The 26,634-nt window shown below is 48.1% G+C and overlaps 3 protein-coding genes across 3 annotated transcripts; 1 reads left to right on the top strand and 2 right to left on the bottom strand.

Moving 5' to 3' along the window:
- The first annotated feature begins 12,566 nt into the window (after positions 1-12,566).
- On the top strand, positions 12,567-20,258 carry LOC120704613 (putative transcription elongation factor SPT5 homolog 1). Its single transcript, XM_039989071.1, has 22 exons — positions 12,567-13,031; positions 14,614-14,849; positions 14,940-15,083; positions 15,149-15,310; positions 15,553-15,636; positions 16,098-16,168; positions 16,236-16,593; positions 16,684-16,839; positions 16,940-17,037; positions 17,116-17,164; positions 17,235-17,387; positions 17,488-17,631; positions 17,711-17,810; positions 17,971-18,138; positions 18,212-18,260; positions 18,338-18,429; positions 18,855-18,924; positions 19,129-19,183; positions 19,284-19,392; positions 19,497-19,640; positions 19,732-19,829; positions 19,917-20,258. Exons 1-22 carry the CDS (start codon positions 12,665-12,667, stop codon positions 20,157-20,159), a joined length of 3,150 nt encoding a protein of 1,049 aa, XP_039845005.1. The 5' UTR covers positions 12,567-12,664; the 3' UTR covers positions 20,160-20,258.
- Positions 20,259-20,529: 271 nt separating this feature from the next.
- LOC120704614 lies at positions 20,530-21,634 on the bottom strand. Its single transcript, XM_039989072.1, has 3 exons — positions 21,370-21,634; positions 21,081-21,236; positions 20,530-20,981 (listed from the first exon to the last, which is right to left on the bottom strand). The coding sequence occupies exons 1-3, from the start codon at positions 21,394-21,396 to the stop codon at positions 20,730-20,732; spliced, it is 435 nt and encodes a 144-aa protein (XP_039845006.1). The 5' UTR covers positions 21,397-21,634; the 3' UTR covers positions 20,530-20,729.
- A 2,454-nt stretch (positions 21,635-24,088) lies between these two features.
- LOC120701846 (putative cyclin-dependent kinase F-2) lies at positions 24,089-25,372 on the bottom strand. The gene has a single exon (XM_039985655.1). The coding sequence runs from the start codon at positions 25,370-25,372 to the stop codon at positions 24,089-24,091; it is 1,284 nt and encodes a 427-aa protein (XP_039841589.1).
- Positions 25,373-26,634: the final 1,262 nt, after the last annotated feature.

Here is a 26,634-nt window from a genome sequence, read left to right as displayed (position 1 = left end):
GTTCCTCCCCTCCACCGCTTTACTCGCCCTGTAAAGGGACCCCCCGCGCCGCTCATCCACTCCACAACCGCCTCCACCACAGCGTGCCCCGTCCCCTAGCCCGCAGCGCCGCCGCCACACACACTGCTGCCCGCCGCCGCCCGCTCCCGTGGCTGAAGCACCTAGACTCCTCCCCACCCGGGCCAAGGGCCAAGGTAGGACCCCCTCCACTCCCTCAAGCTCGCCCGCCGCCGCTGGTCTCTTCCCCGCGCCCGCAACGCCGCCACCAGAACTGCCACTAGCCGCCACCGCCCGCCGCCGTGGCGTCACCTCCACGGGCTGCCTCCGCCCAAATTAGGGTGGGGATTCGATCTCCCGTGGGCCCCTCTCCCTTTTCCCCCTGACCCCGGTCGCCGCCGTGCCCTGGGCCGCCGACGAGGGCCACCGCCGGCGCCCAACGCCCCCCTCCCCTGCTCTGCATCGAGAGGAGGGAGATGAAGGGCTATTTTGCCCTTAAGCCCTCTCCTTCTTCCACTTTAATTAAGAACCCCCATCCTTATAATTTTTTTACAAAAGGGCCCTTATCTACTTTCTTTATTCACAAATAAACCCTTCCACTATAAACTTAGTTTCAAATATACCCCTACACTTTTCTAGAGTGGCCCCGATGTTTGCTAAAATTCCAACCAAGTCCCTGTTATCTCAGAACTAATTATAAACAAGTCCCTGGACCCTTGTTTAGACACCTCGTTGACTTATCATTTCATGCGCCAAACAATCTCCGATCGACCTGAAACTTTACCACGCCAATCCTAACATAGTTTTGGCCATGCCATTAGTAAATCGCCCAAAAATATTACTCCTATATCCATATCTTAATTGTTTCCGAATCGAGCTCAGCGATAAAACTTTCATTTCTTTTTCTTGATTGTGTGTTTGTTTATATGCGTCGTAGATCACGGTGTGAATGAGGGAGAACCCGTCAACGAGTAGTACTGCGAGCAAGCGAACGAGGACCAGTTCTGCGACCCCGAACCCGAAGGACAGTACTTCGATCAGGACTTCCCGGAAGGCTTTGAAGACGGCAAGTTCAATCCCGCCCTTTGATGCATATTTTGTCCTAGTTTTTATAGACACAACATATTGGCCGATTTTATAAAATTGCATATGTTTTGCCTGCTGATAACATGGTTGGATAGCCACCCCTTGATTTGTTATAACCATTTCTTGACCACCTAGATTAATGTCTGAATGTGATTTGTTTGGACGTTAATCGCTGCTAGAACGCTTAGGACCTTAAACACAATACAACTTGTTTACAAAAGGAAAAATATGTGAGTGTGTGGGTAGGAAAAAATGTGGAATTTCGAAAGATGATATTAGACGAGATGGATGTCACTTCTGTGTGATTTGCCGAACGGTGTGCTCGTGCCTGTGTGGCAGAGCAAGGAAGGGAGATATCCATCTTGTCACAACTAAGGACCGAATTGGTGTGTCATCTCACCTAACTCCATTATCGTGCAAACCACTCGACCGTTGAATTGGCAACGGCTTAGCATAAACCCCACTAGTTAGTCTGACAGCCATCAGGAGAGCTGAGAGCAACGGGTGATCAAGGAGAAGGGATTAGTTCTGTGTGACTTATGGCCCGGTTAAAACCTCTGTGATAGGTCAATGACCCCTTGGTGGATCCCGTGGTGGCTCGTCAGGTCTAGCTAAGGTGGGTAATGGCTTTGTTGGGATCTGCACCGACACTAAGGTGATCGAGTTGCGGTACCCCGATTGTGGGTAAAGTTGCACACCTCTGCAGAGTTAAGAATCTATTCGAATAGCCGTGCCCATGGTATTGGGCGAGTTACGGTGTGGTCACATAACTAGTGTTTCTTCTGGGAATGGATGGGTTGGCGTGAGTTATTTTGGAAAAGTGTCCGGCAGTTGTGCCGTGTGCTACGGCGGATGAGGAGTTCGGTAGCATCTTAAAACTTGGATCCCGTGTGGGTCAACACTACGTGTTCCTCGATACAAGAAAACTTGCTTTGAAAATCCTTTCTTTCAAATGAACCCCTGTATAAAACTTAGCTTTCCACAAATTAAACCCTAGCCTTATCCTTGATTTACCCTGTGCATTATATTCTGTTTATACCCCCTCAGTGGGTGTGGTTGAACTTGCTGAGTACTTTTGTACTCACCCCATTCTTAATTTTTACAGAGGAGGATCCGTACTTCGTTCCTGAAGACGTTGAGTAGGGTTTCCGTCCTGCACCCAACCTTGCCTGTGGATAGGGTCACCCACAGGAAGTTTCGTATGGCGCAAGTCTATGATGACCCCTCCTCGTAATTAATATCGTTGTGTGGGTGTTAGTTGTTATCCTCGCGATAGTGGCGCTTCACTGCCCATTACCGCGTAGAGTTGTACGGTGATGTACCATCTGATGTAATAAAAGTGTTATTAGCCTCCTGGGACTGATATTGTACCACTTTTAAGTCTTCTCTTATGAGGGGACGCTTCAGGTGGTATCATAGCCGTAGGTTGGCCATAGGACGTGACCCCTATGATCGAGGCCCTTTTTCCAAGCCCTTCCATATTAGGACCATCTATCCCCTTTGTACCCAAGTATTTGTGCAAAGCTTGTTCACCCTATCTTTGATTTTTAGATGGCTGAGGAAGGATGGACCCAGGGCATTTGCCAAGCTGCACCTGACTTCCCCAACCTCTTGATCAATGCCCTGGAAAGTCTTAGCGTTACGGAACGCCCAAGGTACTACAACAGAGAGTATGAGCATCATGCTACCCTCCACTGCAGGGTGATCCTGGTCATCGCCAGAAGTGACCGCTACCCCGACATCCAGCCATGGCGAGTGACCGCCATAGGGTTTAGGCACCAGGACACCTATCCTTTGGCCGTCAGGAAGGCGCTCCGTTATCTATGCCGGATTTTTGAAAGACACCTCGCCCCCACACCAATGAGGTTCTTTCCGCCGGCCATCATAACCCCAGTTTGGGAAGCTCGCATGAGAAGTCTAGAACGGCGCCGCCATGAAGAAGACCCCCTGTACCAAGTGGCTACCTACCTAGCCTCTTTGGATCAGCTCTTTGATGAGCAAGCCAACATTCTGAGAGAGCAGACCCATCGAGCCGAGCAAGCAGAGCTCGTGGTAAGACTGCAGCAGATCCGGGCAGCCCAAGCTGAGGCAAGCGCCGCAGCCGCGGTCAGCAGCGAAGCGGTTGCTCAGGAGAGCCTTAGGCAAGCCCGAGACTGGCATATGCAAGAATGGACCAGAAGCGGAACGCTAGTCCCGGCAATTGGGGAAGACCATGTCTTACTTGGAATGCCCGTCATAGGATGGGGACCACTCTTGAGAACCCCACAAGCTAGACCCGGGAACCTTGAAGGGTCTACTGCCGCCGTTGAAAGAGAAGCTGCTTCGCAACCCTTGGAGAATAGAAACTTAGAAGACGGCGAGCAAGGACTACTCGCACACTCCGCCCCAGAAGAAGGCTCACCCCACGAGTAGAATGCCCGACGCCATCCTAGTGTTGTACCCTCCCAGCCCCTTTGGCTTAAGTTGTACCCTTAAGTGTGACCCGGTACCCGGACGTGTTGTATGCATTCTAGTCTTGTCCCCATGTTGTACCCTCCCTTGCAGTAATAAAGTCATTTGTGCTTGTTGTTTGCTTGTTTGTGTGCTTGTTGTGTGCTTTCGGCGGAAGAAAGATTCTGCCTTTTCAAAAATACGAATTAAACAACTTAAACATCACGTAATCTTAATCCCAATCTCACAAAGACTCTACCCAATCTATAGATGGCTTCCCGAAGCGATACGAGGACCTCCCGCAACCGGACCCCTGCAGCCGCTGATGCAGGAGTACAGCCTAATGGGAAGAACCCTCCTCAGGAAGAACAGGAAGTGAGCCAGAACGGAGGAGAAAATCAAGGAGAAGTGCCATTGCCACCACCACCACCCCTTGGGGACCTGGCACAGATAATACACAACCAGACCCTCATACTGGAAACACTGGCCAATGCCCTCGTTAACTAGCAGCCACGAGAGCAAACCATGAATGACAAGCTGACAGCTTTTCTGAGGACCAAGCCACCCACCTTTGCCGGATCCAGCAACCCCTTGGATGCAGATGACTGGCTACGTGTAATTCAGAGGAAACTTGAGCTGTTTGAATGCCAAGAGCGAGACAAGGTTCTCCTGGCAGCCCACCAACTCACCGGGACTGCCTTAGCCTGGTGGGAGAATTACTGCGCCGCTGCCGAAGATGCTTCCACCATCACTTGGAAGGAATTCGTGAAGGAGTTCCACCGCTATCATATCCCCTCGGCCACCATGAAGCGCAAGGCGGATGAGTTCCGCGCACTGCAACAAGGAAGCATGTCGGTGGAAGAATACACCCATCAGTTCATGGAATTGGCCTGATATGCACTAGAGGAAGTGAACGATGATGAAAAGAAGCAGGGCATGTTCAAGAAAGGATTGAACACAGAACTCCGGACCTTGCTTATCCCTCAGATCTACCCCGACTTCAATACTCTGATGAACAAGGCTATTCTCACAGAGAGGGCCAAAATTGAAGAAAGGAAGGATAACAAGCGCAAGTTTCTGGAAAGCAAGGCCCGCCAGCATGACCGCTTCCATAAACCAAGGAATTCCAGCTATATGTCACCAAGATATCAGGCCCCAATGCAATATAGGACCCAGTCTCAGGTGACAGGCCCACAGGCCTCTAACACACAGTTCAGGAGCCAGAACACCATGAAGGCCCCGCAGAGCAATGCAAGCCAGGTCACCACCAACAGCAGCAATGCTAAGGCCTGTTTCAACTGCCGAGATACAGGACATTTCATTGCCAACTGCCCATATGCCAAGAACAAGCCTGCTACATCAGCCTTCTCCAACACGGTGAATGGACCAAGACCAGTTCTGTCAGGTGCCAACCGAGTGCCCATCCGCAACAACAACAACAACACCCACAACAACAGTCAGCAGATGAGGCAGCCCCAGCAGTCATTTGGACGAGCCCGCGTCAACCACATCAACGCGCAGGAGGCTCAAGGAGCTCAGGGCGTAGTGCTCGGTGAGTACCTAGTCAGCTCAGGTCTTGCAATGGTATTATTTGATTCTGGAGCATCACACTCGTTCATATCCTTAAGTTTTGTGGAAAGGCATAATATACCTACAATACTACTAAAAATACCCCTATTAACCCGGACGCCTGGAGGTGACATCAAGTGTCAACTAGGTTGTCTACGGGTAAGGATCAATTTAAGTGGGGTAGAATTTTTAGCAGACCTAGTAGTACTTAAGTCTAAGGTAATAGACGTGATCCTTGGAATGGACTGGTTAAGCCGACACAATGGTCTCATAGATTGTACTGACAAAGTGGTACACCTAACGAACCCAGAAGGAGTACGAGAGACCTGACATACTCGGGGAAGTGAATTTGACCCAATGGTGTGTAGCATGGAATCCAAGTCTTTGGAAGAAGTCGCGGTAGTAAACGAATACCAAGATGTTTTCCTGAAGAACTTCCCGGAATGCCACCAGATAGGGATATAGAGTTTGTCATCGATCTTGTCCCTGGAACTTCTCCTATAGCCAAGAGACCCTATAGGATGGCAGCCTCTGAATTGGCAGAACTAAAGAAGCAACTGGAAGAACTACAACGAATTGGCTTCATCAGGCCAAGCTCGTCGCCTTGGGGAGCCCCAGTCCTATTTGTCAAAAATAAGGATGGGAGTATGAGGTTGTGTGCAGACTACCGTGCACTGAATGAGGTTACCATCAAGAATAAGTACCCCCTCCCTAGGATTGATGACCTTTTCTATCAACTAAAAGGGACCAAGTACTTCTCCAAGATCGATATGAGATCAGGATATTTTCAGCTCAAGATTAGAGAAAGCGACATTCCAAAGACAACTTTTGTCACCCGTTACGGGTAGTTTGAGTTTGCGGTGATATCTTTTGGACTCACCAATGCACCTGCATATTTCATGAACCTCATGATCAAGGTGTTTATGGACGAGTTAGATAAGTTTGTCGTAGTCTTTATCGACGACATACTTATTTACTCGAAGAGTGTCCAGGAGCACGAGCAACATCTGAGGGTAGTTTTGGAAAAATTGAGAGCAAACAAACTCTATGCAAAATTCAGCAAGTGTGAATTTTGGCTAGAGAAAGTGGCTTTTGTTGGACATATTCTGACCGCAGAAGGAGTAACAGTCGACCCTGAGAAAGTCGAAGCGATTTCCAATTGGCAGCGACCAACTAATGTTAGTGAAATCAGAAGCTTTCTTGGATTAGCTGGGTATTATCAAAGATTTATCGAGGGATTCTCCAAGATAGCCCGGCCCATGACGGAACTACTTAAGAAGGAAAAGAAGTTCGCCTGTACAGAATCCCGCGAAAGAAGTTTTCAGGAATTGAAGCAAAGGTTGACAACCGCTCCAGTACTATCCCTACCGGACATCCATCGGGATTTTGTCATTTATTGTGATGCATCCCGACAAGGATTGGGGTGTGTACTGATGCAAGACGGGAAAGTTATTGCATATGCTTCCCGCCAACTCAGGCCTCATGAGCAGAACTACCCAACACATGATTTGGAGTTTGCAGCCGTAGTGCATGCCCTCAAGATTTGGAGACACTACCTGATTGGAAACAAGTGCGAGATATACACGGATCATAAGAGCCTGAAATATATCTTTACCCAACCAGACATAAACCTCAGGCAAAGAAGATGGTTAGAACTGGTTAAAGATTATAATGTGGAAATCCATTACCACCCTGGTAAAACTAATGTGGTAGCCGATGCCTTAAGCCGGAAATCTTATGGACCCAAAGATGCCCATCTGCAGGAAGAGATGGCACGATTGAATGTGCACATTGTCCCCCGAGTTTCCATTCGCAAGATGAGCATTCGACCTACTCTGGAAGATAAAATCAGGAAAGCACAAAGTTCAAACAAAGGCTTGAGGGAAATCCTAACACAGACTGGAGAAAATAAGGCACCTGATTTTAGAGTGGATAATGAAGGAACTTTATGGTATAAAAATAGGATTTGTGTGCCACAGGAAGGAGACTTCCGGTAGATAATTATGGATGAAGCCCATAACTCAGCCTACTCCATCCTCCCAGGATCCACCAAGATGTATATGGATTTAAAACAAAAATATTGGTGGAAAGGAATGAAGGCGGATATTGCACGATTTGTCGCCCATTGTGATACATGCCAAAGGATCAAGGCCGAACATCAAAAACCAGTAGGATTGTTGCAACCCCTACCCATCCCGGTTTGGAAATGGGATGAGATAGGAATGGACTTTGTGGTGGGTTTGCCCAGAACACAGAAAGGACATGACTCCATATGGGTAATAGTTGACCGACTCACTAAAGCGGCTCATTTCATACCCGTGCGGACCAATTACGGTGGAGAAAAGCTAGTTAAGCTTTATGTGGAAAATATAGTAAAATTGCATGGTGTACCCAGCCGAATTGTTTCAGATAGAGGGACCCAATTCACCTCTAGGTTTTGGAAAAGCTTGCATAAAGCCATGGGCACCAAATTGGATTTCAGCTCCGCTTATCACCCACAAACGGATGGCCAGGCAGAAAGTGTGAATCAGATTATGGAGGATATGTTGAGAGCATGTGTCCTTACCTATGGCAAGGATTGGCATCAGAGTTTACCCTATGTAGAATTTTCGTACAACAACAGTTATCAAGCGAGCCTGGGCATGTCACCATTCGAGGCTCTCTACGGAAGAAAATGCAAAACCCCCTGATGTGGTCAGAAGTTGGAGAACGTGCCCTAGTCAGACCTGCACTTATAAAGGAAGCCGAAGAAAGAGTGGCCAAGATTAGAGAAAAGCTGAATGCCGCCCAGTCTCGACCGAAAAGCTACGCAGACAAGAAGAGACGAGAAATAATCTTCAACCCGGGAGAGTTCGTCTACCTTAAAGTTTCACCAATTCGGGGAATTCGAAGATTTCAAGTACAAGGAAAGTTGGCCCCTCGGTACATTGGACCGTATCAAGTTCTGAAAAAAGTCGGAGCCGTAGCATACCGACTGGAACTACCAGAAGGAATGTCGGATATACACCTGGTGTTTTATGTGTCCCAGCTAAGGAGATGTTTGAGAATACTGGATAAAGAACATGTGCTAGCAGAGAAGATAGATCTACAAACAGACCTTCGGTACCAGGAAGTACCTGTCAAGATTTTGAACTCTGTCACTAGAAGGACAAGAAACTCCGAAGTACGGATTTGCAGAGTTCAGTGGAGCAGACACGGAGTAGAAGAAGCTACGTGGGAGCGTGAAGATGCTCTGAAGAAAGAGTTTCCCCATCTGTTCAGGAGCCAGCCGAATCTCGAGGACGAGATTCATTTTAAGTGGGTTAGGTTTGTGACATCATGAAAAATATACCAAATTAAAACACGCGCTAAAAATAATTTTTCATCGTTGAGCCCAACTAACCCTAAACCCTAATCAGAGATTTCCGCCATCCCTTTCCGCGCCGCTCGGCTACTTGTCGCCCACGCATGACCGCCGACCGCGAATCCCGCCGGCGTGCGCTCGCTCTCTCTCCCTTTCTCTTTTTCTCTCTCTCTCCTTCTCTTTTTTTTTATTATTCTTTTTCTATTCTCCTTCTTTTCTTTTCTCCTCCTCCCTTCCTTCCCTCTCTCCACCCCCGCGCACTGTAGGGCAGCCCGCTCGCCGCGCCGCCCCGGCCACGCCTGCGCGCGCACCTGCCTCGGCGCCGCCCACGCACACGCGCGCACCCCGCTCCCGGCCGTCACCACGCGCGGCACGCGCGCGTCCGCTGCCCACGCGTGCACCATGCGGCCGCGACGCCCGCCGCGACGCCCGCCGCTCGCCGCTCCACTCTGCCGCGCGTCGCACGCTGCCAAGCCGCTCACAGCCACCCTCCCATCCACGCACGCGCGCACGTGCTCCACTCGGCCATGCCGCTGGCCGCGCCGCTCGCCGCTGCCAGACTTGTCACGTCGCCTGGCCGTCTTGACGCTCGCGCCGCCGTACGCGCACTGCTCGCGCACAGCACCGCTGCCTCGTCGCTCGAGCCGCGTGGCGACAAGCCCAACAGCAACAGCCCCGTCCTCCACGTGCACGCCGACGCCCTCGGTGCTCACGCCGCTCCGCGACCCCGGCAAGCATAGCAGTTGCCCCCCACGCCATTAATGGCGCCCCGCCGAGCCCGCCAGCCGGCCACCGCCGCGTTCCTCCCCTCCACCGCCTTACTCGCCCTATAAAGGGACCCCTCGCACTGCTTCTACGCTCCATAACCGCCTCCACCACAGCGTACCCCCTCTCCTAGCCCGCAGCGCCGCCGCCACGCACACTACTGCCCGCCGCTGCCCGCTCCCGTGGCCGAAGCGCCTCGCCTCCTCCCCACCCGGGTCAAGGGCCAAGGTAGGACCCCTCCACTCCCTCAAGCTCGCCCACCGCCACTGGTCCCTTCCCCGCGCCTGCAACGCGGCCACCAGAACTGCCACTAGCCGCCTGCCGCCGTGGCGCCACCTCCACGGGCCGCCTCCGCCCAAATTAGGGGGGGATTCGATCTCCCGTGGGCCCTCTCCCTTTTCCTCCTGACCCCGGCCGCCGCCGTGCCCTGGGCAGCCACCGGCGCCCAGCGCCCCCCTCCCCTGCTCTGTGTCGAGAGGAGGGAGATGAAGGGCTATTTTGCCCTTAAGCCCTCTCCTTCTTCCAATTTAATTAAGAACCCCACCCTTATTTTTTTACAAAAGGGCCCTTGTCTACTTTCTTTATTCACAAATAAACCCTTCCACTATAAACTTAGTTTCAAATATACCCTACACTTTTCCAGAGTAGCCTCGATGTTTGCTAAAATTCCAACCAAGTCCCTGTTATCTTAGAACTAATTATAAACAAGTCCCTGGACCCTTGTTTAGACACCCCGTTGACTTATCATTTCATGCGCCAAACAATCTCCGATCGACCTGAAACTTTACCACGCCAATCCTAACATAGTTTTGGCCATGCCATTAGGAAATCGCCCAAAAATATTACTCCTATATCCATATCTTAATTGTTTTCGAATCGAGCATAGCGATAAAACTTTCATTTCTTTTTCGTGATTGTGTGTTTGTTTGTATGCGTCGTAGATCACGGTGTGAACGAGGGAGAACCCGTCGACGAGCAGTACTGCGAGCAAGCGAATGAGGACCAGTTCCATGACCCCGAACCCGAAGGATAGTACCTCGATCAGGACTTCCCGGAAGGCTTTGAAGACGGCAAGTTCAATCCCGCCCTTTGATGCATATTTTGTCCTAGTTTTTATAGACACAACCTATTGGCCTATTTTATAAAATTGCATACGTTTTGCCTGCTGAAAACATGGTTGCATAGCCACCCCTTGATTTGTTATAACCATTCCTTGACCACCTAGATTAATGTCTGAATGTGATTTGTTTGGACGTTAATCGCTACTACAACGCTTAGGACCTTAAACACAATACAACTTGTTTACAAAAGAAAAAATGTGTGAGTGTGTGGGAAGGGGAAAATGTGGAATTTTGAAAGATGATATTAGACGAGATGGATGGCACTTCTGTGTGAATTGCCGAACGGTGTGCTCGTGCCTGTGTGGCAGAGCAAGGAAGGGAGATATCCATCTTGTCACAACTAAGGACCAAGTTGGTGTGTCATCTCACCTAACTTCATTATCGTGCAAACCACTCGACCGTTGAATGGGCAACGACTTAGCATAAACCCCACTAGTTAGTCTGACAGCCATCAGGAGAGCTGAGAGCAACGGGTGATTAAGGAGAAGGGATTAGTTCTGTGTGACTTATGCCCTAGTTAAAACCTCTGTGATAGGTCAATGACCCCTTGGTGGATCCCGTGGTGGCTCGTCAGGTCTAGCTAACGTGGGTAATGGCTTTGTTGGGATCTGCACCGACACTAAGGTGATCGAGTTGCTGTACCCCGATTGTGGGTAAAGTTGCACACCTATGCAGAGTTAAGAATCTATTCGAATAGCCGTGCCCACAGTATTGGACGAGTTACGGTGTGGTCACATAACTAGTGTTTTTTCTGGGAATGGATGGGTTGGCGTGAGTTATTTTAGAAAAGTGTCCGGCAGTTGTGCCGTGTGCTACGGCGGATGAGGAGTCCAGTAGCAGCTTAAAACTTGGATCCCGTGTGGGTCAACACTACGTGTTCCTCGGTACAAGAAAACTTGCTTTGAAAATCTTTTCTTTCAAATGAACCCCTGCATAAAACTTTGCTTTCCGCAAATTAAACCCTAACCTTATCTTTGATTTACCCTGTGCATTATATTCTGTTTATACCCCCTCAGTGGGTGTGGTTGAACTTGCTGAGTACGTTTGTACTCACCCCATTCTTAATTTTTACAGAGGAGGATCCGGACTTCGTTCCCGAAGACGTTGAGTAGGGTTTCCGTCCTGCACCCAACCTTGCCTGTGGATAGGATCACCCGCAGGAAGTTCCGTATGGCGCAAGACTCTGATGACCCCTCTTCGTAATTAATATCGCTGTGTGGGTGTTAGTTGTTATCCTCGCGATAGTGGCGCTTCACTGCCCATTACCGTGTAGAGTTGTATGGTGAAGTACCATCTGATGCAATAAAAATGTTATCAGCCTCCTGGGACTGATATTGTACCACTTTTAAGTGTTCTCTTATGAGGGGACGCTTGAAGGAGAGGCCGACCCGCTCGCCGGCGAAGGCGAAGCAGGGAGGGGCGCCGCGCCGCGCCTCGCCCGATGCGCCGCCGCGGCGGCGAGCTTGCCCACGGCCGCGAGGACTGCTGCGGCGAGCTCGGCCACGGGCACAGGTACTGGCGCAGCCGTCGGGGAGGAGAGAGAAGGAGATGGCCTGCTTCGCCGGGCCGCGTGCCGCCTGCTCCGCCTCCGCCGCCGGCAGCCTGCTCCTCCCGACCATGCGCCGCCTCGTCCCCACGCACTGCGGCCTCCACAGCTCGTTGCTTCCCTAGCATACGAATTGAAAGTTCATCTTCATCTGTATACATCCGGTTGCTTCCACGCTAGCAACAACAGCTTCAGTTAAAGATTGGAAGACATGCATGTGATGAGAGCTCTAGCAGAGGGGAGCTCGCTGGAGGCCGGAGCAGAGCGCGCTCGGAGTGAGAGGGAGAGAGCAGAGAGCGAGAGGGGTGGCCAGGCCGCAAGCGAGCTCGGCCCTAGCGGCCGGTGCGTATGGCCTTGGCCGCGGGCGAGCCCGGCAGCGTGCCTGGTCTGGCTGTGGGTGCCCTCGGCCTCGGCGGTGCCGGTGGCCTGGGGGACGAACGGGGCAGGCATCAGAGGTGGAAGACGATGCTGACAACTGGGACCCACCTGGCAGCGAGAGAAGCTGCGGGACCCAGTTGTCGGAGAGGGAGAAGAGAGGAGATCATGGGCAGAAAGGACATTTTGCCTCGTCTTGCTGACCGGGCGCCAATGTGGTCTGCCACTGTGTCCTGTCATGTAGTTAAAAAAAGTGGTAAAAACTAAAATTTTCAACTACAGTACTGTTAAATCCGTAGGACAATGTGTAAAAAGCCCCACCTCCACCTCGCCTTCCCCGCACATCGTCACACGACTCGGCGAGAGGAGTTTCCCCTTTCCTCTGTGTGCACCTCGCCCCCGCGAGAGCTCGAAAACCTAGCCGCCAAATCCATGGCTCGCCGCGGCCGCGACGACGACGACGACGAGGTGGAGGAGGACGAGGACGAGGAGGAGGCCTACGACCTGGACGACGAGGAGGAGGATGAGGAGGACGACTACGAGGAGGAGGCCAGGCGCGGGAAGGCCTCCCGCGGCGGCGGCGGCGGCGGCAAGGGCGGCGGCGGCGGCGGGCGGAAGCGGTCGCGCGAGGACAACTTCATCGACGACTCGGCTATCGAGGACGACGAGGAGGATGAGGACGACGACGGCGGGGCGCGGCCGAGGAAGAAGGGCGGCGGCGGGGTGCGGGGGTTCTTCGATGAGGAGGCCCAGGTCGACGAGGACGAGGAGGAAGAGGACGACGGCGAGGGCGAGGACGGTGAGTGGTCGCTCTATCTGATCGCGTCGTGATGCTCTATTTGGGGCTTCGGTGGTATTTCTGCAGTCTTTGTTGAGATCTGAACCTAACTAGGTCGGTTTCCACAACTTGGTTCGGGGGCCAACTGAGAAACTAGCAATTTTGTTGACACTTTATGCTCAAGATAGGATCCACCCCTTCTGTGTTGTTTTCATCACTCTAGTATGTGCAGGTTGGCGAGAAACTTAGGTTTATAGCAGCCGTTAGCTAAAAGCAGCTCATTATGATGTTCAACTCAGCTCCAGATCTTGACACGGAGCTTAGTCATGTTTAAGTGCAGTGGTAGAGGTGCACCTGGATGATGCTGATTAGTAAAATACTAGTATTTGGATCAAAACCTGACTGCAGTCCCGATATGTTTCTTAAAGTTGTTGTGGCCTATTCTGAATCTCTATCTTAACTATCTGCTCAGGTGATAATTTTCTTCAATGAGCTTGTTCAAGCTGAAATTGATTTGATTACATTAGTTGTCTTTTATGTAAGCTGATAGTGATGGTGATTTAGCTGGGCCTAAGTTTTTGGGTATAAAGAACCTAAGTCTGCTTGAATGGTATTGGGCAAACTTGATGCTAGGGCCTCAACTTGCACTGCAGTTGGAGACTTGGAATTTATTCTGTCTGATTATTTCAGGCATGCAAAGTTGCCTGTAAGAACAAACCTATGAGCCTTCTGTTTGCAAAAGCTATTTGAAAGGGCTAGGAAGAGTCAGTTCCCAGAGCCATATTAACACTTATCAAACCCTATGTACCGTTGACTAAATCTTATCATTTCTTCTTATGCTATCAATTAATTAATTTTGCTCTTCTGAATGTTGGATAAGATGCTTGAAACTTCATGAAACCTTGCCATCAAATTGAAAACTCATTCATAAATTGCATCTCAGCTCAAATGGTTTAGTCTTCTGCAATATGAAAAAATATGTATGCCCTTTACACTGGAACATTGTCATGAAATCAAATCAAAACTACTACTGGGGTGCCTTTGTCCTCATTGTGCACATTTGAACTATCAGGATATTAGATTTTCTGCAAGTACTTACTTTGAAACCCTACATATATTCAGATCAGTTCCATGCTGTCATCCATACTTGCAGTTAATCTCACAAACATCTTCCTCCCTTGATTACTGAAAATAATGGACTGGACATACCAAACTGAAATATCTACGAGCTGAGTGCTGATCTATACATCACAAGCAAGGGTTGATAAATGTTGAAGTCTACTGTTTTGCTATTTAAATACTATGTAGTACTAGTTACTGAAAGAAATGAAGTATGGGCCTGGTTGGAATAGACTATAAAGATGATGACCGTGGATCTCTTCTTGGTTGAGCAAAATAGACATTAACCTGGTGACACATGGCGACGGCTATTACTGCTAGCATTGCTAGCAACAGTGTTAATTTTGTTACTGTTTTTTATATTGCTTTTGGAATCCATACAACTGTTTAATGTTGAAATTGAGTTAGATCTGTGCTTATTGTTGCACTAAACTACAGAAGAATTTCAGGTTTCTAATGCTTCCACTCCTTTACCTTTGTTTAGATTTTATCAATGATGCTGGGGCCGATATTCCTGATGAGGATGTTGTTAGGGGCTCAAGACGTCATTCGATGCCTATGAGGGATGAAGAAGAGGACATTGATGAGATTGAGAGACAAGTACGGGAGAGATATGCAAGATCCACTCATATTGAGTATGGTGAGGAAGCTGCAGAAGTGGAACAACAAGCTCTGTTGCCTTCTGTGAAGGATCCTAAACTATGGATGGTCAAATGTGCGGTATGCGCAAGATTTATTTTATTAAACTGCCTGGATGTTTCTTTTTAGGCTTAAAGTCTACTAAATACTAATGTATAACTATGACTTCAGATTGGACATGAGAGAGAGACTGCGATTTGTCTGATGCAAAAGTACATCGATAGGTCAGATCTTCAGATAAAGTCTGTCGTGGCGTTGGATCATCTAAAAAATTATATTTACGTTGAAGCTGAAAAGGAGGCCCATGTCAAAGAGGTAAGCATGTACTCGGTATTAACTTCTTCTGATTCCATTTCCCCTACTTAACTTGGTCTATGCAGGCTTGCAAAGGTCTACGAAATATTTATGCTTCAGCAAAAATAACCTTAGTTCCAATAAAAGAAATGGCAGATGTCCTCTCAGTTGAGAGCAAATCTGTTGATCTTTCAAGGGATTCTTGGGTCCGAATGAAGTTGGGCATATATAAAGGTGACCTTGCTAAGGTATTACTGCACGTCTCTCATAAATATTATGCATAATTCATCTGTGGTGGAGCTAGGACATGTGTTGAGCTAATTAATCTCACTCATGTAATACATTAGGATCAAAAGAAACTAGAAGCTAATCTAATTTCTACTAGTCACATGCTTGTCCATCTGTTGTTAACTGATTCAGCCAAAGCGGAAGACATTCCTGGTTCTGCCTCTTGTCATTCTTCAAATTAATATGTGGTCGTATTCTTCAGGTTGTTGATGTTGACAATGTACGCCAAAGAGTGGATGTAAAGCTGATCCCTAGAATAGATCTACAAGCTTTGGCTAGTAAGCTGGTAAGTTCTAACCCATGTTTCTCACAATCTCTTCCTATCTATTTTACTTTGTACATAAATTGAGGAGTGGAGCTAATATACTTGTCTGAGTTTTATGCTGGAGGGTGGAGCTAATCTACCCGTCTCAGTTTTATGCTCTTCTGTTATTATGTACAAATTATAATGTTAACAAGTCACCACTCCTTAAATGTATATTCAAAGTTGGGATATCAGGTCCACAGTTCGATTGCAACATAAGAGACTAAATTCCTGTTCTATATTTATGCTCAATTTGTTTTTCTTTCTCCTGGTCATGTTTTTCTGAAGCAAAAAACATGTAGTCTCTGAGCTTGTACTTGTTTGAAGTAATATTCTTATTATCATGATTGGTTGTTAATTTGCTTGCTCTTGTTTAAGCTGTTCAGTTAATTAGCTCATTTGGGTACCCTCTATCCTCTAATGATGGACAATTTGTATCTCAGGAAGGGAGAGATACTGTAAAGAAGAAAGCATTTGTTCCACCACCACGATTCTTCAATATCGATGAGGCGAGGTGACATTTTTCTCCTTTAGAATTGATCAAAGTGTTCTGTTATTGTTTGCTAATCCCATGCAAACAGGGAGATGCACATTCGAGTGGAACGGAGGCGGGATAAAGAATCTGGAGAGTACTTTGAGTGGGTTGATAATCTGAAGTTCAAAGATGGTTTCTTGTACAAATCAGTCTCCACAAAATCAATCCACACAAATAATATTCAGCCGTCATTCGATGAACTTGAGAAATTTAGGAAGCCTGGTGACGACATGAATGGCGACATGGCTAGCTTGTCCACTCTGTTTGCAAACAGGAAAAAAGGGCACTTCATGAAGGGTGATGCCGTCATTGTTATTAAAGGCGATTTGAAAAATCTGGAGGGGTGGGTTGAGAAAGTAGAGGATGAAACAGTTCACATCAGACCGAAAATATCTGATCTTCCGGTAATTAATTGCAATTTCAGCTATTTGTTTCTATAAAATTATGGGGGAAGAGTAATTTATCTATTATTAATGCATTTCTTGCAACTGCAGAAAACATTAGCTTTCAATGAGAAGGAGCTTTGCAAATATTTCAAACCTGGTGACCATGTCAAGGTGATCTCAGGTGTTCAAGAAGGTGCTACTGGCATGGTTGTTAAAGTGGAAGGACATGTCTTGATCATTTTGTCTGACACAACTAAAGAACATGTGAGCAATTTTTGTACCGATATTATGAAATAGAAACATTTAAGCTGATCTATTTGAGATTGTTTCATCTTAACTGTGCTATGTTTGTTGGATGACACAGATCCGTGTGTTTGCCGATCATGTTGTTGAAAGCTCTGAAATTACCACAGGGATTACCAGAATTGGTGATTATGAACTGCATGATCTTGTCCTTTTGGAGTAAGTTTACCCTTCCAGTGAACAATTGTCATAGTTGGTCTGTTGTGATTACTTGTATTCCTCATAATCTATTTTCAGCAATTTGTCATTTGGGGTAATTATAAGGGTGGAAGCTGAAGCATTTCAGGTAATTTGATTATATTCCACTAATGATGGTGATTGTACTTCACACTGTAATTAACAAGTTGTATATTTAGGTTCTGAAAGGAGTGCCAGATAGACCTGAAGTTGTACTCGTGAAATTAAGAGAAATTAAAAGCAAAATTGATCGGCGTGCATCGGTGAAAGATAGGTCAAATAATATTATCTCAGCAAAGGATGTTGTAAGGGTTGTTGAAGGAGCATGCAAGGTGCGTCCTAGTTCTCTAATGTTATGATTTTATAGTTGGTGTTTTGATTCCTGTTTATTCTGTTACTTATTATATCCACATCCATATTTTGTCAAATTAGGGGAAGCAAGGACCTGTGGAGCACATACACAAGGGGATACTGTTTATCTATGACAGGCATCACCTTGAACATGCAGGCTTTATTTGTGCAAAAGCACAATCTTGCCTTCTTGTTGGTGGATCAACTGGTGGCCGACGAGGAAATGTTTGTGCTGAACCCTTTTGATAACCTCGGTCAGCTATTCTTGAGAATTTTTGTCTCAGTGTTCATTTTATTGATGCAGGGCATGGATACAGCAGATGCTCGGCTTGGTGCTTTGAGGTCTCCAGCAAGCATTTTGCAATCTCCAGGAAGGCTGCCCCCAAGAGGACCTCACATGAATTGTATGATCTTTTTATATTCTGCAAGTTTCCAACTTCCAAGGCTTATTTTGCCTGTATATGTTACAGATCACTATTCAATCATCTAGATTTCTTAAAGTTAGGTCAGTTGCTTTGTGTAGCTGCAGATTATCAACTAATATATTCTAGCTATCCAATGCAGATGGTGGAAGATTTGGAGGTGGTCGTGGTGGTAGAGGGCATGATGCCTTGGTGGGAAAATGTATCAAAATTAAGTCTGGTCCTTACAAGGGCTACCGTGGCCGTGTCAAAGAGGTGACTGGTGCACTTGTCCGTGTGGAGCTTGATTCATTGATGAAGATTGTCACAGGTGAATCCTCATACTGTTATCTGTGTCCTATGATTCTCACATATTGAAGGCTAATATGAATACAAATACACAGTTAAAAGAGATGATATTGCTGACACTCCTACTGTCGCAACACCATTCCGGTAATATTTTCCACACTTGTCATTTTAATGAAACTTTTTGATCTATTTTGTTAACTGGAGTATTATTGTGTCATCAGTGAACCTCGTTATTCATTGGGTGGTGAAACACCAATGCACCCATCTCGAACACCACACCATGCTTATCAGACTCCAATACGGGACCCTGGAGGTTTGTTTTCCTTTTGTCCTGATATTTCTATCTGTTCCCAACTTCCAATGGATGAAAGGATATTTCCGTTGGGCCCATATGCAATCGCTGATTTTTAGTTGTTTGAGTCTTTCCCCATTTGCAAGTTGCTGTCCTTTGATCAATATATTTGTTTGCTTATATCTAATTGTTTTGAAGATTATGGAGTTTTTCAAAAGGCAAGATCGTTCTCATTGTCCTTTGTCTGTGTATGGGCTGTGTGTTTGTATCTATTTTATTTGTTGCCATGAACATGGGAGCCCAAGCTATTCTCAAACCATTTCATCAAGTGTTCCCACCTTAGTAAACTTGGAATGGGAATCTATAGATGCCTTTTGTACTATCCATTCAGTATTTGCCATTCATTTAGTGTGTTCTGTAATAATTTGCTCATTCAACTGCTACAGCAACACCAATACATGACGGGATGCGGACTCCTATGCGTAGTCGAGCCTGGGCTCCTATGAGTCCTCCGAGGTTGTGATTTTTTCCACAATGATATTTCTGATCCATGTACATATCTTGGAACTAGGGTTGTACAATGAAATTTTCAAATAGCTGAAGGGTCTGTTTGGGATGCAGGAAAGAGAATTTCTTGGTTTCAAACAATGGCTCACCGTTTATTTTAGAAGTAGCCATTTATATGTGATTTTGATCATTGCCGTGTTGGTGTTTTACCAGGGATAATTGGGAAGATGGAAATCCTGCTACTTGGAGTAGCAGTCCAGCCTACCAGGTTTGGTTTCGTCAGTCCAGTCCTATTCCTCATTTGTTTTTGGTGCCTTGTTTGGTGCTGATATGTAACTCCTACGTTTGTTTTCTTGCAAAATTTTCAGCCAGGAACTCCACCAGCTCGGCCATACGAAGCCCCCACACCTGGATCAGGGTGGGCAAACACTCCAGGAGTTAGTTTCAATGATGCTCCGACTCCTAGGGATAATTATGGTATAGAAATATATTTGTTTATTTGATGTACTAATGTGGTGATGTATTTATTAAGTGTTTTGTGGATAGTTTTGTTCTGATGATGTGTTTTCATTCTGATCTAGCAAATGCTCCGAGTCCATACGTTCCTTCCACACCTGTTGGTCAACCGATGACTCCAAATTCTGCCGCGTATCTTCCGGGTACACCTGGTGGTCAACCAATGACTCCAGGCAATGTTGGAATGGATATAATGTCCCCCATAATAGGTGCGCTGTTGCCATCACTATGGTTTCACACTTGTGATGTGCTGCCCTCTTCACATAGATACTATCTAATCATGTGCTGAAATGCCTGCAGGTGGTGAGGGTGAAGGTACATGGCTGTTGCCAGATGTTTTGGTCAACGTCTTGAGGGGAGGTGATGACGGTCCTGGTGTGGTCAGGGAAGTACTTGGGGTATGTGTTCCACACCGCATGGCTGACTGAAACTTCTGCTGCCTTTTGTTTGTCTTGTGCCATGCTCACATGCATTTGAACCTACAGGATGGATCTTGCCGAGTCGCACTCGGGTCTTCGGGCAACGGAGACATGGTGACGGTTCTTCCGAACGAGGTTGAGGTCATCAGGCCAAAGAAGAGTGACAGGATCAAGATACTGAATGGCAATTTCCGTGGATACACAGGAAAACTCATTGGCATAGATGGTTCTGACGGAATAGTGAAGCTGGACGACACATACGAAGTTAAGATATTAGATATGGTGATTTTGGCCAAACTGGCGACTTAAATGGATGTATATTTTGTAACGTGTCCATCAAAGAACATATGTTGTAAGTTGTAACGATGCCCTTGCTCGCAATAAATCTTTTTGGTGCTTATTTCCTTAGTCTTACTCCAGAATTTGTTGCGCCAAAGTGCCCATCTATTTGTTCCGTTTTTTTGTTGTTTCCGGCCCTGATAGATGAGAGATCTATGGTTCTTGGCATCTTCGCAATTTACAATTCTTGGCAGTTGGCACGTCATCTGTCGATTAGCATTGTACATGCCAAACGGGTAACGTATGGCAAAGAATAAGTATCATGGTTTGCAAATACTCGAGATTTCTCATAGTTTTCTTCTTTACTCGAGATTTCGTAACTTTTTTTTTGAGAACTAGATTTCGTAACTTCTGTATCCAATCTTTACACAAGAATGCAAACTCCCTATCCCCTTTTTCAGTCACAGCATCACGATCAATATGCGGCCTGATCCTGTGCTCTGTTTCTGCTCGGCTGAACAAAATAACAAGGACTTTTTCTCAAGCAAGAGGTGAGAAGCCGTGACATCGCGGCCTGATCCAGTGCTCTGTTTCTGCGCTCTAGCAATTCTTCGCCGGAGTCTCCCCGACGACGTCCTGCCGGCACTGCTGAAACACCTGCAGGATGTTGCGGTAGGGGCTGCTCCGGGACGACGGCGAGGCAGTGCCGGTGCGGTGGCGCTTGCTGCTCGACGGCCGCGAGTCCGGGCTCATCACTTCCTCGGCCTCCACACCCTCCCGCGGCGGCCGCTCCGTCTCCGCCGCGTCCTTCCGCAGGGTCTCCAGGAACGACTCCTTCACGGCCCCGTCGATCTGATCAAACAAGCGGAACAGCATTTCATCAACATTTCAAACGCGAGAGCGAGAGAGAGAGAATTGAATCCAGAAGGAGGGGGGAGGCTGATGGCTCACCGTGAGAGGGCAGAAATCCGGCATGGGCCACGCGACGGGCCCGCCGTCGTCGGGGGGCTCCGGCAGCGGCTCCACGGGCGCCATCTCCCCAATCTCCTCCTCCCCCTCGCCCTTGTCCACGCCGCCGCCCTCGTCCGCCGCCGCCTCGACCTTATCCTGCGCCCGGAAACAAACCCCACCCATGGTCAGCAACTCCGGCTGGAAACCGCCACCGGATCCAGCGCGCGTGCGCGGGCGGACGGACGCGTGGGATGGCGAGAGGGGAGGCGAAGAGAACGGTTCCGAGTACCATGAAGCTCGCGCCGGCCTCCACCATCCGGACTCCCCTCACCTCCCCGCCTCGTCTCCGACCCCGAGACCGCCCCGGCGCCTCGCCTTCGCTTCGATCGGTGCTCGAAGCGGGGGGGGGGGGGGGGGGGGATCCCCTCGGCTGCTCGCCTCCCGTGCGCGACGCGGCTGGGTTTGAAATGGGGGGAGGGAACGCGAGAGCGTGGAGTTTATGGGAGGAGAGGAAATAGGGGATCTGGGAGAGGAGAGGATTTAGCAATTGGGGGAAAAAGGCAACGGCTACTTTTTGGGCCGTCGCAGGAGAGGAGAAGCAGCACCGGTTGCGGGCTTGTCGAGGTGGATCCGATTTGGGGGCCAGGTGGAAGGGAGGGGATCAGTGAAAAGGTGAAGCACGGAGCCATGCTTTTTTTTTTGAAAACTTGACAGGAGCACCGCCGGATTCATTTAAGAAGAGAAGCAAGCATGATTCAGATTTAGAGAAAAAATATTACATAACAAACTGATGCACCTCTACTCATATATATGCCTAATGCACCACGGGTGTGCCACAAGCCACCCTTCTCAGATTTATTTCTTCTTTGATCAGCAAAACCACCTGATGCGGCTGCAAGCATTTCTGTTCGAAGACTCTTCTATTCCTCTCCTTCCAAATGTTCCAAGTAGTATAAGTGAGGATTGCTGCCACCGAGCATTTTTGAGCTTGACTGAGGTGCGCCAAGCTGCTCTTCCACCATTCTTCAATGCCTTCATCTTGTTCTTGTGGGACTTGTATCACTCCTGCAGTCCATGTGCTGACTAGGTGCTAAACATGCCGTGCAAAAGGGCAGTGCAGGCACAGGTGTGTAGCCGTCTCGTGCACGGAGCCATGCTGCCCATCGGATTTCTAGAGCATCAGTTCCCTAAAACATACGTGATTAGACCTACCCTTATGTACTTGTAGCTAATTTAGGCATGGTGCAGTAGCCTGTCTGTTTATAACCACCCGAGTAAGAGTTGTACTGCCCCTAATTGCTTCCTTTTGAGATGTTTTGCCCTAGGACACTGTTACTGTTGTTGTCAATGCAAATGCGTACGCTGATTTTATACAAACAAAACAAAAAAGTGTTTCAAGGAAAAGTTAGATTCACCGCATCCTAATTTTTAATTTTTGTCGATTGTGTATTGGAATATGTACTTCTAGGTCTTGCCCATCTTCAAGGAAAAAAAACTGTCAGGAAGCTATGTGGTGCTAGAGATGATGATGGTGATACCAGTGCAGATGCCCATACTAAAGCTAGGTAATTTCTTGCACCGTCTTTACTCATTGGCTTGCACACATATTTTAATACTCCTATTTAGGACAAGATCTGAGTAACAAGTCTGTTGCATGTTCTAATTATATCGCACCAAGTGACAGGTTTCTTTTTACAGCCCAAGCGAGGATGCATAGCCATAGCAGTTGTAGCTAGCTTTTTTGTGGTTTTGATAATCAGTCTTTTATGTGTTTGGTTGTCTGCTGATCGAAGTCCGATGAGCTTCAAGAACCAGATTGATACACATTTTGGTTAAACTCATGGCTATAAACAATTTGATTTATTATTCTCCTCATTTGGATCAGTATTCCGAACTACCAGCTAAATTGTTTGGCAACAATGAATTATGATCATGATATATAAGCATGCTATGGTCATAGCAGATAAACATATAACTTATGGTGATAGAATTTTAGGGGTTGTATTATTATACTTACAGAATATGCTGTTATTTTATTATGGATATTTTCTATATCTAATGTAGGGCTATGATAGGGCGCAAAGCGCGCAGAATGTTCTAGTTGGATTGCAACTGTTTTCTACGAAGCAAAGGATCTTATTCTTTTTGCTATGGCTATGAACAATCCAACCATGTTCTTCTACCATGGATATGGTGTTGCCCGCATGATTGAGCAAATTAAATGTTGTTACTTCATCCCCTATTTTTCACTCGTCGTCATGAAATATGCGCATTCAGAATTATGCAAAAGGATTTTGACGTTAGTCATTGGAGCAAAGCAATTCAGAGGATATGATTGCCTTTATAGGTCATAGGTGGATCACTGAACTAGAATAAGAGTGTTTGACAGAACTTCCAGAGCCGATTCTTTGCTGAGTTCAGCATAAACTCTGCCAAATAGTTTTTTTTAAAGAAGTGATTCTCTGCTGATTCTGTGAAATGAACCAAGAGGCCGGGAGCTAAAAAAATAATTTTTCTAATTCTGTAAAGTGATTCTCGATCCTGGTTTTAAAATGCTAGAGAATCAAAGAAAATCACTTTCAGTCACAGAATTACTTCTCTCCGTCCCATAGAGAATTGGAATAATATAGAGCTCTACCAAAGAGGCCCTGACCAGTTTGGATGCCGGAAGCATGAGTTCAATAACTAGGTGAATTTTCCAGTGGGGTTAAAAGAACTTGTTATAATTTTTTTGTTAATACTAGATTAATTACTTTTCATCAGAAATAGCCTGATTAGTGAGGCTATTACTGATGATTCTTTTACTTGTGCATGCTTTGTTTATGTACTTAATAGTACTTATCTTTTAGCCGTCAATCAGGTGTCTCATTAGCCTCATTCAATAAATTTTATTATCTGCTCAAAGTTTTCTTTGCTCCCTCTTACAACGAACAGGCATTAACATGTTGGTAATAAAAAAGAGAGTAACAGATCACTAAAAACTACTAGTCGTCGACAACACACGACAATCACAGCCACAATGCCTTGGGCCTGAGTAAACCTGCTAGCGCACATCCAACGGAGGACATGGCCAGTGACAACGAGGACAACGACTTGCTGGCCATGGCGCTGATCTTGGAAACCGTGATGATCCTCCCCGAAACAGGAGCGTCGTCGTCGTCCTCGGCGAACCACGGACACTGGAGCGCGGCGGCCGCCGTCAGCCGCTTCTCGGGATCGCACGACAAGAGCCCTTTCAGGACATGAAAACCTTCGCCTGACAGCGTCTCCTCCGGGACCAGCTCGCGCAGTCGATTGCGGGGCCCCGCTCGCCGGTGCTGCCGCGCTCGCCACAGCTGCACCTTGTCGTCGTGGACCTGGGGCTTGAGTGCCTGCCACGCCCTCCTGCACGGCACGCCGACCACGTCGAAGATCTTGAAGAGCTGGTGCGCCTCGTCCTCCCCCGCGAACGGCGGCTTGCCGGTGAGGAGCTCCGCCATCACGCAGCCGAGCGACCATGCGTCCACGAGCTCGCCGTGGTCGGCGCTCTTCACCAGCACCTCCGGCGCGGCGTAAGCGCACGTTCCGGCCGGGTCGTAGCACGGCGGGTCCTTCTCGGCCATGGACTTGGCCGCCCCGTAGTTGCAGAGTTTGACGGCGCCGCCGTCGCCGACGAGGATGTTGTCGGGCCTGACGTCCCGGTGGACGATCCCACGCTCGTGCAAGGCCCCGGCGCCGGCCAGCAGCTGCCGCATGATGCGGCGCGCCTCGGCCTCCGGGAACGGCCGGCCGCCGCGGCCACCCATCACCGCCCTGAGGCTCGGCCCGACGTGGTCCATCACGATGGAGTAGTCCGCGGTGCCCGGCTTGCGCGCGACGGTGCGGAACGCGACGAGCGAGGGGTGGCCCCCGCCGGCCGCCGTGAAGCAGGCCTCGCGCAGCACGTCGCCGGCGTAGCTCCCGCCGCTCCTGCGGTGGAGGGACTTGACGGCCACGGCGCGGCCCGTGGCGCGGTGGCGCGCCGCGACGACGACGCCGCCGCGCCCGCCCTGCTGGCCGAGCCTGCGGCCCTCCTGCTTGTACCCGCGGGCGCTGGCCATCCGGCGCCTCCGCCTGAATGCCCTCGGCCTCCCCTCGGCGGCGGCGGCGGCGACGTCGTCGATCATCGCGGAGATGGCGGCGGCTCGTCTGGCGCTGATCGGCGTCCCGGAGGTGCGGTGCGCATGGATCATGTCGCAGATGGCCGCGAGCCGAGTGGCGACAGTGTCAGTCACGGAGGCGGCGACAGTCTCAACTCCGGCGGCGGTGGACATGGTGACGGCGAGGTTTTGTCGTGTCCGTCTGCACTCTGCAACTGCACGCTTGCGTACTGGATGTCACGGTCACGGATACGGACCTGACAACTTCAATGTTCAATCACACAGATCATCAGGGGAGGCTCGGGGGGTTTATATGGAGGGAACCCCGCTGGTGATCGAGGTCGGATTCGGAAATCGATCCGACTTGCGCATGGAATCCGAGATTCGGAAATCGCCGGAGCTGCTGCCAATCGGAGTAGGCCACGAGTTGGTGGAACCGTGTACGGTCGTCGGGCCAGTGCGGACGTCCGGGTTGGGTTGCTTGGCGCGTCCTGCCCGATCGACGCCGTGGCTGCCTGGCCGGCCAGCGCCGCCGCCACGCCGCCACCCAAGCTGGCCCGGTGGTGGTGCGTAGTAGCCTAGTAGGGCTGGTAGAAAAGTTCGAGGCTCACGACTCACGAGTTATCACGGCTCGTTTATATGTACGGTTTTGTTCAGGTCAGCTTAACCTCCCAAACGAGCCAGCACGTGAGCTGATTGGCTCGTTAGGCTCGATAAATATGACTATGCCATGCTTGTTTTTTTTTATTGGTACAATGCCATCATTCGTATTGGTCTAAATAAACTTGACATTCAAATTATGTATGAAATAGGATACTAATTAAATATATTTTCACTTTACAAGTTTCTATATTTGTCCCTATTTATTGACTTTTTTATTTTCGTAATACCACCATGAGCTACATTTTTAGATATTACTAGTATGCTTAAATTATTATATGTTGGTCAATATCACCTTTAATTTTGACAATAATACTCACTCCGTCTGAAATTATAATTCGTTTGGCTCTTTCTATCATAAGTTTGGCCACTTGTCTTATTAAAAAATTTAGACAAAATATTATTTATTTTGTTGTGGCTTGCTTTATTAATAAAAATTCTTCAAAAATGACTTCAATTTGACTATGTTCGCACAATTTTTTTTTGAATAAGACGAGTAATTAAATTTGGATATAAAAAAGTTAGATGAATTATAATTTGTAACGGAGGGAGTAGTCAATAATGCTCGGCTCGTGAACCAAACCAAGCCAAACCAGCCAGCTTGAGCTTTTCGAACGAACAAAATCAAACTCGATTTACAGCTTGTTAATCTTGACGAGTCAAACCAAGCTAGCTTTTTTTTTTGGCGAAAAAGCTAGCTCATTATTGAATGAGCCATAATTAGCCGAGCCATAATTCTGCATTGCACGACTTCTCTGTGTTTTGTATGCAAAATA

Source organism: Panicum virgatum, chromosome 4K, assembly GCF_016808335.1.
Source record: "Panicum virgatum strain AP13 chromosome 4K, P.virgatum_v5, whole genome shotgun sequence".
NCBI classification, from domain to species: Eukaryota; Viridiplantae; Streptophyta; class Magnoliopsida; order Poales; family Poaceae; genus Panicum; species Panicum virgatum.
Note: the sequence above shows the minus strand (reverse complement) of the source record. Positions and strands in the feature narration are given on the sequence as shown.